The sequence below is a fragment of the Manacus vitellinus genome, unplaced genomic scaffold (genome assembly GCF_001715985.3).
Source record: "Manacus vitellinus isolate BGI_N305 unplaced genomic scaffold, ASM171598v3 scaffold_29_pilon, whole genome shotgun sequence".
Taxonomy (NCBI): domain Eukaryota; kingdom Metazoa; phylum Chordata; class Aves; order Passeriformes; family Pipridae; genus Manacus; species Manacus vitellinus.
The window spans coordinates 6542914-6559195 of record NW_021940207.1 but is presented as its reverse complement, the minus strand read 5'-3'; the positions used below and the strand labels follow the sequence as shown (position 1 = coordinate 6559195).

Sequence of the window (16282 nt, the reverse complement as noted above, 5' to 3'; positions counted from 1 at the left end):
TAATTTTATCACTGATTTCCTGGCAAAAAGACATTTTTTTACCCATTTCTATGAAAATACACTCCACTGGCAGGCAGCTGAACCACAAACTGAATCATGCCACAATTGAGCCTAAAACTGAATGACCATTAAAAAAAGAGAAAAAAAGAAGTTCTTACTTACAGCTAAAAGTTTGTCTCCAATCTGAAGTTTGCCATCTTTATGTGCTGCCCCACCTTCAATGATTTTGGTTACATAAATGCTGTTGTCCCCAGGTATATGCTGATTTCCTACACCACCAGCAATACTGAAACCAAGACCTGCTTGAAGAAAAAATCATTACTCAAGAAACCTTTTTTGCATTAATCAAATTCAAATTATTACATAAATAATGCTTATATTACATATAAATATATATAATATTAGGGTCTGGTTGAAGCATACTGGATGACTTTTCAAGAGAACTCCATAAATTTCTAGAAAGTTCTAGAAAGGACATAACATCTACACAAGTTCTCAAAACCAAAAGCTAACTCTTTAATTCATGCCTGGTGAAGGATGCACAACAGCAGAGGTATAGGATCACCACTGATATTTACAGAAAACTGTCCAACAATTACCCATATAGAAACCAATACTTTCCTCAATTTATTTTTAATCTCTCAAGGATCCTTCTTCCTAGGTAATTCAGTGAAGAATTTTACTCCACTTTATAATGTACTTAAAAATTACTAGAATACCACCAGAAACACACTTTTATCATTTGAAAGAAAACCATGCACTCTACAAGAACAGTTACAACTCTGTAATTCTTGTGAAACAGAAACTTTATACTTCCAGCGTACCCTTGGGGCCTTTCACCAGTTTGATTTCCACTATTTTTTCTGTGACTGGTTTTCTTCTTTTGACATACAATCGCACAATTGATCCCGCCTCTTTCAACGCCTCCACGGCTTTGCTGTGTGTCACATCCCGGACATCCACCTCGTTCACTCGCAGAATACAGTCATTGACCCTACACACAGCAACAGGCACGGTCAGCTGTTGTGTTAGAGCAGAGCAGGAGCCTACTACTTTATCTATGAAACATTAATATACATGTTGACCCAATAAAATACATACATTTATCTCTAGAATTCTACTGATTCAAGACAATGCTCTAAAATTAATTGTTAGTGCTTAAAAATAAATCGAGGATCACTAGAAAACATTTAATGGGAATATTTAATTACCAGTCGAAGAGGGCACCATCTTACATGTCCTTCATTTAAACAGTGTTTTGAACAAACTATCTTTGGTTTAGGGCTATAGGAAAGAACTTAAAAATTCAGGACATAGGAGGCACACAGTGAGCACACACTAGTTTTAAGCCATGACATGACAAGTCAATCTTGATTCCTCCTTTTCACAAGCAGTTTAAGTGCTGGCCTTCCAGTCCATTTAACATGTCACTGCAGTAACACTGAGCTCTCATTACACTAAGTGCAGTGCCTGACCCACCTGTCGCCACATTCTGCCAGATGTACCTCTGACAGTGGCCAACAAGCTCAAATGTAGCCTTAAAATAAGCTTATTAGAACTAAAACCTGTAATACATCAGGCATTTGCACCCGAAATAATGGGGCAACTTCTTGACAACACAAGAGAAAAATGATGGTCCTACAATCAATGTGGGTGGGTATCTCTGAAAAATTCAGACACTGAATTATTACCAAGCATAAAAGAGGGTTGTTATTAAACTTCACTACCTTACAGATCAGAAAATCTGCACATGGATAACCAAGAGTTACCTATTCTACATGTCTAAGCTTTTCCTTGAATTAAGGACTATGGAACATATGGTATGATACATTTATACCACAGAACAGAAAAACTTCATTTCCCTTAACTGCAGATTTTACTGGTTTGGGGGTAGTAATTGGTCCAGTCAAACATTTTTCATTATTTACAAAACACTTCCAATAAGGAAAACTTATTTAACATCTAATGTAGCACGATGAAACTATTAAAAGTAACAGAAAATGTTCTATCCACTGTTTAAAATACAATAATAACACTTAGCAACCCAACACAGAAAGTCATCATACCGTAATCTTCCATCCTGTGCAGCTGCACCCCCGGCGATAATTTTTGTAATGAAAATACTTGCATCATCCCCAATATGTGGGTTGTCTGTACCACCTGCAATGCTAAAGCCAAGTCCTGAATTTCCCTAAAGACAGAGTGGGAAAAAAAATTTACACACTTCTTTTTTAGGAAAAAGATATTCTAGTGTATCTATTTGGTTCACTATAGAATCAAATCTACATAATTTTTACTGACAACAAAAATATTAAAAGACAGTTTAAGGAGTATAGTACATATATAACTTATTTTTATGAAAATAATATAATTATGTCTTACATATATGTAAGGAGAACAGAAGTCATAGTATAGTATAGTTCCAACCCACAGCCTTCTCACTGAACTTGATAAACTACATAAAATCTTCCCTCTCCAATTTGCTAGATATCTGAGATTATTCATACAAATATTTGCTCCTCATTAAATTGTCCTCAAATTACTTGTGTCCCATCTCTAATGTATCCTCACAGATGCAGAGATTCAGACTGACATTCTTCTCTTCAGAGGTTGCCTGCCTTTACTATCAACTGCAAGACCTCTTCACCCTCTCAGTAACCACCAGAACTGCACAGGAATCAGATACAACCATTTCTTTCTGTCTTTTTATTAACAGTGCAGTTCAAGAGAACTGAGCTAGATCTCAACACAGAAAACCTAAGAAAGAAATGAGTGTGACAAGGTGTCCCTTGTAATCTCAATATAAAACTTAATAGTATAAGCAAAAGCTTATCATAAATAGCAATATGGGAGATGAAATCAGAATTTGTGTTTATTACTCTCTAATAATAACATTAAAGGCAGTATGTCTTAGGGAGATCATTCCCCTATTTTACTCTTAATGGTCACAGATACTAATAAAAACTTTTATTCCTGCTCTAGCAACTAGACTTACTTTTTTTTTCTTTAGGTTAAATAATCTATCTAAATTTAAAAAAAGAGAGTAAGAATTGGTTTGGATTGCTGTTAGCAGTGTCAAGAGGTTAATTTTTTGTATTAAAGTATCATAAACCACACTTCAGAGTACAGGAAGATATTTAGCATGTTACCCTTTCAAGAGTAATTTCTTCATACTCATAATCTGCATCCGTGCCATTGACCTAGAAAGAAAGAAAGAAAAGTGAGACTTACAGAGAATTTACACTTTCCATGACACAGTTTGCTTGGCTGGCAGTTCACTCCCATCAAATCTCAGCTGATTCACAGTGACCACTGAGCACAGAGGGGACATGTGATTTTTCACACCACTCTGTATATATGAATCAGACACTCTTTTTGTATGAGTTTAAAAGTTGTTATTTCAGAGAGCACACTGCTCTACACAGATATTGTAGGGCAGAGGTCCTCTGCTTCTGATTGCCAGAAAGAAAACCATGCTCTTGAAATCCTCAGATGTTCCTCAGGCTATACAGAAACTTGAAAATCAGAAAAAAAGAAAGAGGATATGGGGGAGAGAAGAAATTGTAAGGAAGGATAGAGGAGCATTTTCCAACTGTTCCACACAGAGCAGAGGAAAATCAAAAACTGATGCTTTATACCATTTCTTATGAGAAAGGGATAAAACCCTTCTAAAGCAACTTTTAACAACTGTTTATATTACTACATGCTACATATAAACTAAAGATCAATAAATTAAAACAGGGCCAAAAAGAGAAGAAGAGTTTAGAAGACTATTTTATAAAGCTAGATGAAAAACCCAAATCCTAGGAAGCAGCCCTATCATCCTCAAATTAGAAAGGATATCCACATTCTTTACTGCCTACAGAACTAGGACGGAATCAAATACCAGAAGCAACAAAAAATCAAAACTAAGCAAAATCAATTAAATATCAAATTCTTAACCATATTTAATATGTAAGAGTAAGGTTTCTTTTTTTCAGTTACTAAGATATCTTGGAACTCAAATTCTTTCCTCCACAGTTACCTACAGCAGCATGTACACCATGCAGCTACAGGCAATTCTCTATTTATAGCCTTCTCAGATGAAATATTTAACAAGATAAGAAATAACATTTATATTATTATTACAAAGTACCTCATCTCTAAGATATTCTGTATCTGATAGTCTTCTGTGCTTTAACACACTATTCAAGGTTTTATAAAAATATAAAACATAGGTATAGAAAAAACATTTTAAAATCTGACAGTTTTCTAGCAGAGAATTAAAAAAGGGAATTTAATTCAATACAAACAAAATTAAGATGAAGCTACTTCATTCCTTTCATGTTTATTTAACATATTTAAAAGCTCCAAAAGCTGGTGATGCCACAACTTTTACAGGCTGTCTAATATCAGCCTCATTTATCCCTCATCCTCTAATTTTATCTCCCCCTAACACAATAGAACCCATATCCATTCCAGACGTAACAGAGTATCAACAGTACCTCAAAAATGATTATGTCCTTAATAGTTTGCTCAGTGGAACAGATACTGTGGTTTTAACACATGATATTTCTCCATTAAAAAGGGAAGAGGTCTTGACCTTCTGAATACGTGAAACTGTATCTATTACAACACCACCACAAAAGAAGCCACTGTGATCAAGGAGTTTTTATGCCAGTTTAGCTCCTCCCTACAGGAATGACAACACGTGCTAACTGAACCTGTCATCCAGCATTACACTACTAGGACAATAGTTCATGATGACTGATCAGCATGCAGTGCTTTTTTTTTTCTTTTTTATTAAATAAATAACAAGGACAATTAATCATTTCCCTATTCACTGTCATTAGGTAAAACAAAGACAATTTTAATATATTTAAGCAGTCTCCTATTTCCATGTAAAAAAACCCCATAATCCATTTTCATACTATCATCTAGATAAACAGGAGCAAAAAAAAAACCCCTCCATTGTTTTTATCTTCCACTTTAGCTCAGCTCTATAGTTGCCCTCTTTTTTTATATTAACTTTGAATTTATTTATCTACCAAATCAAACATTAGCAGAGAGAGGAGCAAGGATATATCAAATGATACAAGTCACTGCCCTAGTCTACCTTTTCCAAGTTTTAAAGGGACCTCAGATCCACTAAGCTAAGCTTTATTTGCAGAGGCTTTCTGTGAATGAAGGGTGTTCTATACAAATGCTGTAATTATGCCTGACAAACAAAAATCTAAGGGTCCACATAACTACACTTATTACCTTAACATTTTGAGCAGAACCAACCCATTTTTATGAAAGTTTAGAGGACTAAAATCTTCAGTACAGCCACTGCATAGAGAAATGTTTTTTATGAGAAGTGCAACGGAAATGGTACATTAAATATTAAAGCCTTTGCCTGCACAGTAGAAGAAACAGATTGTTCTCTGAACACTGAACCTCCAGAACCTCAAACAATTATGTTTTGAACTGCCACACACTGGTACTCACAGAAAAACTTCCACTTGCAATCTACAATAATTTTTTAATGAAAGAGCTATTTAAGGACTTCAAATTACCATCAGGACAGATGACAAAATCAAGCACCACCAGATGGATAAAATAGGTTTTATAATACAGTAACAACAGATCTACACAACTACATACATAAAACATGATCTAAAGTTATAATTGATAGGAAGTGTAGGCTTACGTATGTTGAAGTCTCCAAAGAATCTGTATTCACCAGCACTGGAGGGGGATTTGCCTTTAATAAAAGGATAAAGAACAAAGTACACAGTGTAAGAAAATGCAATATCAATGATAACTGCACAAAAATTTAATTTGCTGGCTTCTCAAAGTTCTGTTAAAAGGTAGCCTCAGTCTGAGAATCTCAAAATTAACCTTCTGAAACACTTGTTTCTACCCTGAACAAATTGCTTTCCTGTCGCAGAAACACAATCTTAGAGGTCTGAGATCATACTTTATATCCAAGTTCTGTCACTTATTATCTTGTTTTTCAAAAAAAAACCCCTGAGTCATGCTACCACTTGACATTATGTCAGTAACCCTAATACCTGTGGTATGATTTGCAGAGGTTGCTATACTACCATTGCTTAAAACCAATTTTTGGCAGAGTTGATTCCTCTTTCTTCCTATCAGGAAGATTTCTTCCCCCAACCCACAAACTGCAAAATGGAACCTTGCAGAAATGCAACTTAGGCAAGAAAGAACCTACAAAACTGACTCGCAAAAGCAAATCCACAGCAGACATTGATCTACCACCAGAGAATTATTACTAACAAGCCATAAAAGCAGTCAGGGATTATTGCTACTGAAATGTGAAAGAAAATTAGCTTTTTTTCAAGCCAGGAACTAGTACAGTAAGTTAACACCCTCATATTACTGAGAATTTTTCTCTGAAAAATGTAGTTTCAGCTGAAAGAAAATCCATACAAACTGAAGGCATTTCTTGGAAATAATTTCCAAATTATTTGGAAATTATTTCCAAATAAACAGATTTCCCATTTATGCATCAATTATCTGCCTTCAAAATAGGCAGCATCTAGCCTGCTCTGAGAATATAAACAAATCAAACAAAAAAAGTGTGCAGACATATTCTAGACTCCAAATACTGTTGATATATGAAGTTTAGTGGCACAGAACAAAGTTAATCTTCTTATTGCTTTAATGAAGCTGAGATTTTTTTATATGTATAAAAATACATTACTTTGAATTTAAGACATTATTTTTTTAATCTTCTACATACGCATGTGTGCATGGAAACAAATTTAGGGATAGTTTAAAAGGCTGCAACAGAAGCTAGTATTAAACTCATTCAAAGATAAAATTAAGACCTACAAAAACATGACAATTGCATTAACCTATTCATATACTGAATTCTTGTTTCATTACTATCACAGCAACATAATTCTGAAGAATTAATGATTTTTTAAAAGCTCCCAAATGCTACAAAGTGATGACTCAGAAGTGCCTTTCAAAATAATCTACCACCATTAGACAGGAGTCATCAATCTGCTGTCAGGTTGCTGTGTCAGAAATTAAGCCTGTGTCATTTAATAAGTAATAAAATCAGGTGGTATCTACACAAGTTAACAGAGTAGACTATTAAAAGTAAAAGGAAACAAAAAGGATGACAATTATGACTGTCAAAATGCCATTAAACACCCTTCTCACTGAGCAATTCTCTCAGTAGAAGCATGGGCACACTTCATGCAGTACAGAAATTAAACACTAGTTACTACTGTCATGATACAAATCTCTGTCAAAACAATTCTATGCCTCACCACCATTTTCTGCCATTAAGTTATTATTCCCATTGCTGCTTCTTACTCAAGTGCAAGTTCTATTAAAAGAAGAGTAAATTAAAAATAAGATCCCATACTAAAACCCCAATCAATTATGCATCACTATAATTTGTTATGGTTACCATAAATATAGTTAAACTATATTTATGGTTCTTATATTTTCACTGTAAACAAAACAAGAATCAATTAGTTCAATCATACTCTTTTCACTCCATTTTGGAATGTATTTTTATTTAATATTAGAATTCTGTAATATCCAATTATATTCAAAAAACACAGTGCCAGTCCAAGCTGGTTTACCATGAATTTTTTTTTTTTGAGGCAGGCAGGTGTTTTTATTTTGTCTATTAAAAAATAAAAAGGATAACTAGCTAAAAGCAAACTGTTGTTAGTAGGTGAAGTTTCTATGTGAACAGTATGTTTGAGACATAAACCAGCCAACCAATGCAAAACCTCTTCTGCAAGTTAAATGATTGTTCCTAACACTCCTTCTGCATTTATCTGGATTCTCCATCCCAAAGCAGCCATTTCCCATCATTCCCCAACATGAACAAGAAAAGCTTTGCGCCAGCCACTCCAAAGGTACTGTCTGGACATGGTTGCACCAGCCTGTCCCCCTCAAATCCTGATGTGGGCAGAATCCCTCCCCAGGAAGGGAATATTTCTCAAACTAATCAAATCCCTGGTCTTCCTTTTAGAAGAACTAGAGCTGGCAGATTTGTGTAAACACACATCCACTAGAAATTGCACCATAAAACAGTCAATTATAAAAACTTTAGCTAATTGTAGATTATGCAAAAATTAATTAACAACTGTTTAGCCAAGTAGCTCGGAAGCAAAACTTAAGAAAAAAAAATACTGCCATGCTGTGGTCACATATTCCAAATTACATGCAAGATATTAACATTAACTCATGTTTTCTGCCTTCACTTGTTTTGACAAGGTTTGGTTTTTATTTTGGGGGGTGTGTGGATATTATGGGGCCTAAAGGATGAAGGCCCAGAAGGGAAGCACATTTTAGGAGTCAAGTATGTTAGGAATGGAGGAATAAATATCCCTTTTGTATTGTAAATGCCCCCCAAAACAGTGATACCAATAAATGGTTGGAGAACATGAGAAACATCATGCAAGTGAAAACAAGGAAAAACATGTATTAAGTATTTATGAGATGAGACAACTTTTTTTATAAATAAATCAAGCAGTAACACTTTAGCAAGGAAGACATGGGTCTAAAATTATTATGTGAACACAAAATGTCCTATTGCTTCTTTCCATTCTTTTGGCTGGTTTTTTCTTTAGGCCTTTCTCAACTTACTAATTACTTCCATATGAAAATATAGATATTTTAAGTGGACTAAAAGCTGCCTTAAAACAAACAAAAATTAGGATGAAATTCCAGTGTATTACTAATTTAGCTATTTCACAGTTCATCTCAAACCTGTGTGTGAGAGCACCAAAAGGTGAATTTCAAAGAAGCAACAAAATAACTTAAATAAATGAAAGTTGAACAAATGTAACAAAACAAAAAGAAAACAAGCAAACAAACAAACAGGAATAAAAACCTGTGGTATGGTGGATGGGATGACAGTGGTCTCAGCAGGGACTGGTGGGACAGGGATCACAGGGACAATGGGAGAAGAGGAAGGAACAGCTTCTGTGGGCTAAAAATCACCAATAAAAAGTCAAAAATAATGAAAAACTAGAAAAAACATTTTAAAACAAGATTCACATTTAACAGCTTAAACAAATTCTGAACTAGCACATGGATCTGGAGTCTTTAACTCCAACAAACAGTCCCCTGAACTGTGCTAATGCCGAGGAACTCCGAGCAGTTGGACACGTCCCGAGGGCTCATTCACACCAGGGCCCTCACTCACCTTGCAGCACCAGAGCAATGTCCAAGAGAAAACCTGCTCATGCCAATGGACAGACTTGGGCTTTTTGTGGGCTGCTCTCACAACAGAATCCCTTCACCAACACACAGCAGAGCAAAAGGCAGGGAAATGGTGGCTGAAGTTGATAGCACTGAACAAGGTTAATATAATATAACTCTTTGATAAAGGGGAAAAATCAGAGGTACATTAAGGTTTCTAAACTGAGAAAAAAAATCAAAGAAAACCTTTTAGTCAGCTGGGTGGAAGGGCCTAAAATAGATCCAATCTACCTTTCTAAGTTCTTTACACACATCTGCAGACTAGCAGAATTTTGGTCTTGGGAATTTTCATAAAACTAATAACCAGGAAACCTAGTGACATTTAAGCTGCAAGGGAACAAGGCTACAAACAGCATTTTGAGCAAAACATTGACTCAAAAAATTTTGAGATGTTCACATACTGGTTGTCAACAAGCTGTCAGAAATATAAACTGCTGGCAACTAGCATCAAAATTACAAGCTGAACAGCAGATTGAATCTCTTGCAACTTAGTTGTTCCAAGACATTCTTGTGATCTTTAAATATAATGAATATTATACATATATTTAAATATAATGAAGCATAATTACAAAAGAAAATAATAATCCTGAAAATGTACCAAAACCCCATAAACATATTCTTAAAGTTTGAGATATTTTAAAATACAAAGCAACATTTACCAATAGCAGATACCACATTAAAGAATAAAAGGAAATAATAAAGGAACCTGAAATAGCCCAAAAAAATGCAGCACTTATTAAATGTACATATGGTATTCCTACAGGGTTTTTTAACTCAAAGTCAATCCACCCAAATTGAACAGCTGGTGAAAAACATTGTAATTATTGAAAGCTGTAAGACCAAGATATATTTGGTATCTTGAGAGGTAATCACTAATGTCATTTAAGTATTCTTACATCTATGGACAAGAGCACAATATGTGAACTGATGAAAAAAGGAGGGTGAGGGAGAATCTAAATTAGTCCAGAAAATTCTATAATGCTGCTCTTTGTAAACTTCTGAAAGATATACTTTGGAGAACAAAAGTCAAGCAAACCAAACTTTCCTCACTTGCAAGAAATTACTGTAAAACCCAATATTGTATACAGTGCAACAACCTTCAATGGAAAACACTGAGAGCAAGTATTCTTTGCAAGTACAATTTCAATTATTGCTACTTTGATTTCTAACAATAAAATACAAAAGAAAAGTAGGTAACAAAGTCATTAGAAACAGGAGGGACAAAACCACAGAGAGAAAAAAAAAACATAACATACTTTGCACAGTTTGCACCAAAGATGCTCATCTGCAGCACGTAGTGCAGCACCTACCTTTCCTAAGGAGCAATTAGAGCACGAGCCGTCAGACACCCAACCACTGGCAGCTTTTACTTTTGCTGTGCTTTTTGTGGGACTCTTTTTTACACTATCACGTAGGTTTACAAATTTCCCTCTGTGTTTGGCAGACACTGGCAGGGTGGAGGAACTGAAGGGTGCAGGAGCACCCAGTGCCCGCTGCGGGGGCCGGAAAGGCCTTGGCTGCACGTGAGGATTTTGATGCATTTCCATTCTCGGGTTCCTTGTTAAATCACTGAGTTTGAGCGTTCCCATCCCACCACCACGAGAAGTCATGAACGTAGCAACACAAATAGACCTTCTTGCAAAAATAAAAACCACCAAAAAACCCCCACCCAAATTAAAAAAAAAAAAAACTATGGAGGGAAAATAAATTAAAACATTGCTTCCTGAGGAAGCTAAAAATATGATTTTTTTTCTAGATTATGGTCAAAGGAAAAAAGCCTACATGCTGCTTTAGCTTGTACTGCATGTTGTGTGCTCTCTCACTCTATTTAAAGAGCACCATTGAACCACCACACGACAGTCAATTTGTTGGGCATAAATAATCAATGCAGTGCACAAATTACTGAATAGAGGGCAAAAGTCATCTGACTATTATAAGGAAGCTACGAAAGGTTATTTCTCCCATAAGCTTCTACATTTTTGTATTTTGCCACCTCAAAGCTTCTCCAAGGTTTACATCTAGAAAATTTTAAAATTCCTCTACTTTTCTGAATGCTTCGTGGGGGCTGACAGCTAATGAATAAGAAGTTTATGATGAAAACTACATAAGTTGTGAATGGGTAGACTTTCAAAGAAATTAAATTTCTTTGTACCATAATAACAAGAATTACTTTGTGTTAATAATTTTCAGAGCTGTATTTCCATGAAATACAGCAGCACTGTTAAACCAGAACTCTAAAGCGCACGCTGTTTAAAATAAAATATTTTTTTTAAATTTAAGACAGTTAAATGAACAAGAGTTTTTAGTTTTTAATGCCAAGGATGCATGATCTCTATATCACATTTTTAGTCCAATATTCAAAACAAAAAAAGCTACGGAATTACTCCTTCCCCCCCTCTCTAAAAAAGCACACCAAGAAGAGCCAGTTTGATTAACTGGGTTGTTGAATATTTATCTTTACTAGCCAATTTAAAATTCTTTTAAAAAGGCAATGGTCAAAAGTTATTTTCCCATCATCTACATGAAAACTGACAGCTAAATAGAGACACCTCTATGCCCAGCCTTACAGAGGAAGAAGTGGACTCAAGTCAGCGGTCACAGAGTCTTCTCAACAGCAGACACACAACCAGCATTTGCTGAGCTTTGGGTCAGCCACAGCACACATCACCTGTCTCTTGCCCCATGGATCTGTTCTAGAAATGTGCTGTGGAGCTGAATATCTGGTGCTGAGTATGATAAGAATGAAGAACACCAGCCCATAGGAAACACAGCTTGATTAGTTCAGCTGTACTGTATTGGATAACACGGAGAGTTCACATCAGTTCACAGCATTAAAACATGGTTATTCTCCCTCTCACTTTACACCTCCCTATAGCAAATGTAAATATTTAAATTATGAGTCAGCATAATTTTTACACACAGAATAAAGAAACAGACACACAGATCTAAGTAAAAATATTTCCAGTTATTTATAGCATGAATATTAAGAGATAAATAGGTACTGACAGATGTTCCTCTAATCACCAAGAGCTGCCATGTCTCATCTTCTACCCAGAATGGATGTAATCAAGAGCTGCATAACATACCATTAATGCAATATTCATACATGCAAAGACAGGAAGGTTTCTGGCCATTGACAGGAAACTGGAAATGTGTTGGTCATGCCTTGAGGACTATTGATATCCCTAACGTATCAATAATTAAAAGAGAACAAAAATTTGAAGGCAATTGTAGTTCCAAGAGCAACAGCCCAAGCACCAAAACACAGCCCAGGAACAAGAGGTACAGGCAGAACACCAAACTCATCCAGGCCTGCACAGTGTGCCAGGGCAATCTCCAGTGAAAAAGCTTCATTGAAATGTCTTGTTATGCAAGTATGGAAAGCGAATACAGCATCTTGGTCAAAAAAACAGGGGAAGAGAAGGAAAGGAATACATAATCAAAGCATAGGAAGGCTTATATAAAAGAATCATGGTGTAAACAATGAAAGTAGACAACAGCAAAAAAAAAAAAAAAAAGGAAAAAAGATAAGACAAGAAAAATGTTAATAAAAGATTAATCAGTTATTTGAGTCATGGGGCTCAGTCTTCCCAATTGCATTCACATGTGAGGTAAGGCAGAGCCTGTCCTGCAGTCACACTGGTAGAAAAAAAAAAAAACAAACAAAAAACCCGAACAACTCTGGCAAAGCAGCAGGACATGAGCACAACCCAAAGCCAGAGAATGCAGTTATGTAACTAAGGCTGCCCAGGTTTGGCAGATCATCCTCTGACTGCAGAAAGCAAGTGTTCTCTGCAGACTGCATTAATTACTGGCATGAACTGCTCTACTCTAACATCAAGTGCTAAGTGATTTTTCATAACCAGGGGGGGTTCAGGATCAGGCTGTGCCTTCATATTAAATACCAACTCTGAACAATTTGTTGCTAACACAATGCTGAATCATCAATATTTCATTCTTTTAAATTACTACATAAAATGCACAGTGTACACTTTGCAGCAATCTGTTAAAGTGCCAGTAATCTTTTATAAGTAGTTTTTCTTCAAGAATCATTTTCTTTCCACATTCTCTACCACCCACTCAGTAGCTGGATAACAGCAATACTCGTAGAAAGAGAAAATAGTACTAATATTTGACCAGTAATATCCACTGCAAAGGTTATTTTTTAAAGCTTCAATGACCAACTTTCATTACTTCAAAAAGCAATTCTAACAGCCAGAAGAATACTCCAAAAATAATTCGGCACTTCACCCTTTCCATTGCCTTCAAGTAGATACTACAAAATCAGCAGCTTCTGTTAATATAACTTGACTGATGAAAAAAAGTCCATATTCATCATCTCTTCCTGAAAGTAGGAAATAAAATATCTTCCAAAATGTACAAAACTTGAAAAGTGGCAGAAACAATTTTGCTTCAATACCCAATGGCAAAGCTGAATTTAAAAGGCATATATTCTTTCTAGAGATATATAATTTAAGGTCTGGCAGTGTAGCTTCATATCTTTCCTCTGAACTACATCCTAGAATGCTACAGGACATGTCACTTAGTCAAGTGTGCTATTTTAAGAACTTTGCATCCATCTTCCTCAAAATCACAGAAGTCAATACTCATCTAAAAATACCTCCAGGGATTTATAGGCTATTTTGTGGAGTCCAATGGTGGTAAGAATAAAGCACAACTGCCATCCATCCTCATTCCTAATCCATGTCAGCTGTATGCTGCCCAGAGCATCTAACTCTGAGCACTAACACTGGTGCATCAGCTCTACCACATTCCTTCCTAAGTCAGTGCCTTGGCAGGTCCTTAGTACCACAACATCCATGACTTGAGTTGTTAACCCATAAATTTGAAAGACATGCATATTTTTCCTGAGTGTATTTCTCCAGGACTTCAAACAAAATGTAGCATCAAGGGCATTTGAAAACTAACCAAATATTTTCCTACTGCCCAAACAAAGTTTCAAAGAAATCAAATAAAAAAAAAATCCAAGTTTCACAAGAGCTAAAACCGTATAGAACTGCTTGAACATAAGCAATCTTGTTTCAAGGTAAATATTGACTTGAAATTCCAAACAACGTTCATACATCAAAACTGCACATAACACAATCAGACAGGCTGATACGCTGCATCTATCTGAATTTTGAGAACTGCAAAGACCCCAATTCAGGCCAGGCAGGAGTCCTGCCATTGGTGATAAGCCAGTCTAGATATGCTGAATACACCAGAAGGGAAGCAGAAACACCAAAAAAGAGAATACCATTAATGAAAGCATGACTCAATTTTTTTTCTGCTCTACAAGTTTGTTAATCTCTTTCATGCAAGAAAGCTTTTATGTTATCAATAGACGATATACTTTGATTTTAAAATGTGCTTCCCACCCAATGAACTCAAACTCACCTGTTCCCTTGCTCAGTGTGTTAATACAGGAACTCTCCAGTTTTCATATGGACACCATATTTGAGTATTTCATACACAGTGGCTAAAAAGCCAAATTACTTAAAATACACTTTTTCAGCTTTCAAACCACTCATGCAAATGCTACCACAGATTTTTATCATCTGTACTTCATGGGGGTTGGGGTGTTCTTCAGATTCCCTTATCTAAGCCAGCATATCCCATACTGTAGTACACTGATTTACCACAAACAAAACCTTAAGAGAGTCAGACCAAGATAAATAATAAGCTTAATAAGGATGTCCTCAAGCCATGGGTGGTTACAATTAATTCAGCCTAACATTCTGCACTGATATAAGGACACAGAACCTTCAGTTTCTGATTTGTGTTTCTGACCCTCCCACCCCTTCAAGGGCTCTTCCTGTTCCTTGTCATGATGGAACAAAGACTCATTATCATGGTCTTCCAAGGATGAAGGAATAAAAATCCCTAGATCTCCAGCTGGATGATATCCAGGTCTCTTCAAAGAGATTGGACAGAAAGCAGAACAACAAAAGACCCAAGTCTGAAGCCTGTCAGGGTCTGCCTACATGGCGATGGGTAGGTTAGTACATAATAGTTTAACAAAGAGATTTTGAGGACAGAAAAGTCATGTTGGAGCTGTAACATCAGTTCAGGAGAGTACTATAACAAAGATATGAAAGTTTTTCTGGATATGAAAGATATGAAAGTTTTTCTTTCGGAAAGAAAAAGCCGTACCCAGCCAGCCCTTGTAGATTAAAAGGACCAGTCTGAATGGCTGTGGCTTTGTGTTACACCTCACCTTTTTCAGAGGGAACCGTGGCTCTTGAAAATCATATCTATGTGAGTACTCTATTTTAAAGACACAAAATCATGATAGATATGTCTAAACTGTAAGGGTTATTTGGTTGCTTGGTTTTGTGTTGGTTTTTTTTTTTTAACTCAGTCAACAAATTGATTCTCTAACCTAGTTTCCTCCTCAAACCCCACAGCATTTTACATTGAACTCACATGAACTTAAAACTCAGAACTTAAAGCATAAATAAATAGCTTTGAAGGGGAAAAATAGTGACAGCAGAATATCAGTAAAATCACAGATGGTGACGATGACCCGAACTGATCTGAAGACAAATAAGCAATTTATTTACTGTTTCAACTCCTTATTGCAATCTTCATCTACAAAAACAACCCAGTGAGAAATAATTTGCACCATGGTTCCCCAAGCAAAAGTAAAGCAGCAAAGCAGTGACAGATTTTTACCTCTGAGGTAGTCTGTAGCAAAAGTAGAGTTTTGTGTATGAGATAGACATCCACAAAGCAGAAATGGGGAGCCTGGACCTACAAAACTATCACCCAATGCCTCCACGCAGTATCTACTGGTTGGTTGATGCAAACACAAATAACAAGACTCAATAGAACAAAGGTTTCAGCAACCAACCTCTTCTCTCTAAGATCTAAAATTGGACCCTTGAAACTTGCCTTTCCGTCCATTTTTGTGATATTCAGAAAGACTTAGCTCAATTTGGCCTGCCATATCTCTCAGGGACTGAGTTGAATCTCATTCATATTCCAAATCCACAACATAAAAATGTACACAAAGTTAATCTTGGTTTTAATAAAGCTAATTTGTGACTTTTTTAAGTGAGTG

General features: G+C 35.9%; 1 protein-coding gene across 15 annotated transcripts in view; it reads right to left on the bottom strand.

Moving 5' to 3' along the window:
- The window catches only part of DLG1 (discs large MAGUK scaffold protein 1), a 93543-nt gene that overhangs the window by 45598 nt on the left and 31663 nt on the right, over positions 1–16282 (bottom strand). For 11 of the 15 annotated variants that reach the window (XM_018074930.2, XM_018074933.2, XM_018074929.2 and 8 more), the window contains 6 exons: positions 8849–8947; positions 5672–5725; positions 3150–3200; positions 2067–2191; positions 825–994; positions 163–299 (listed from right to left, as the gene is read on the bottom strand). In XM_018074930.2, coding sequence (XP_017930419.2) covers positions 163–299; positions 825–994; positions 2067–2191; positions 3150–3200; positions 5672–5725; positions 8849–8947 — 636 coding nt within the window. The remainder of the gene's footprint in view (positions 1–162; positions 300–824; positions 995–2066; positions 2192–3149; positions 3201–5671; positions 5726–8848; positions 8948–16282) is intronic. The other 4 variants (XM_018074934.2, XM_018074939.2, XM_018074940.2 and 1 more) reach the window with 1 other exon arrangement.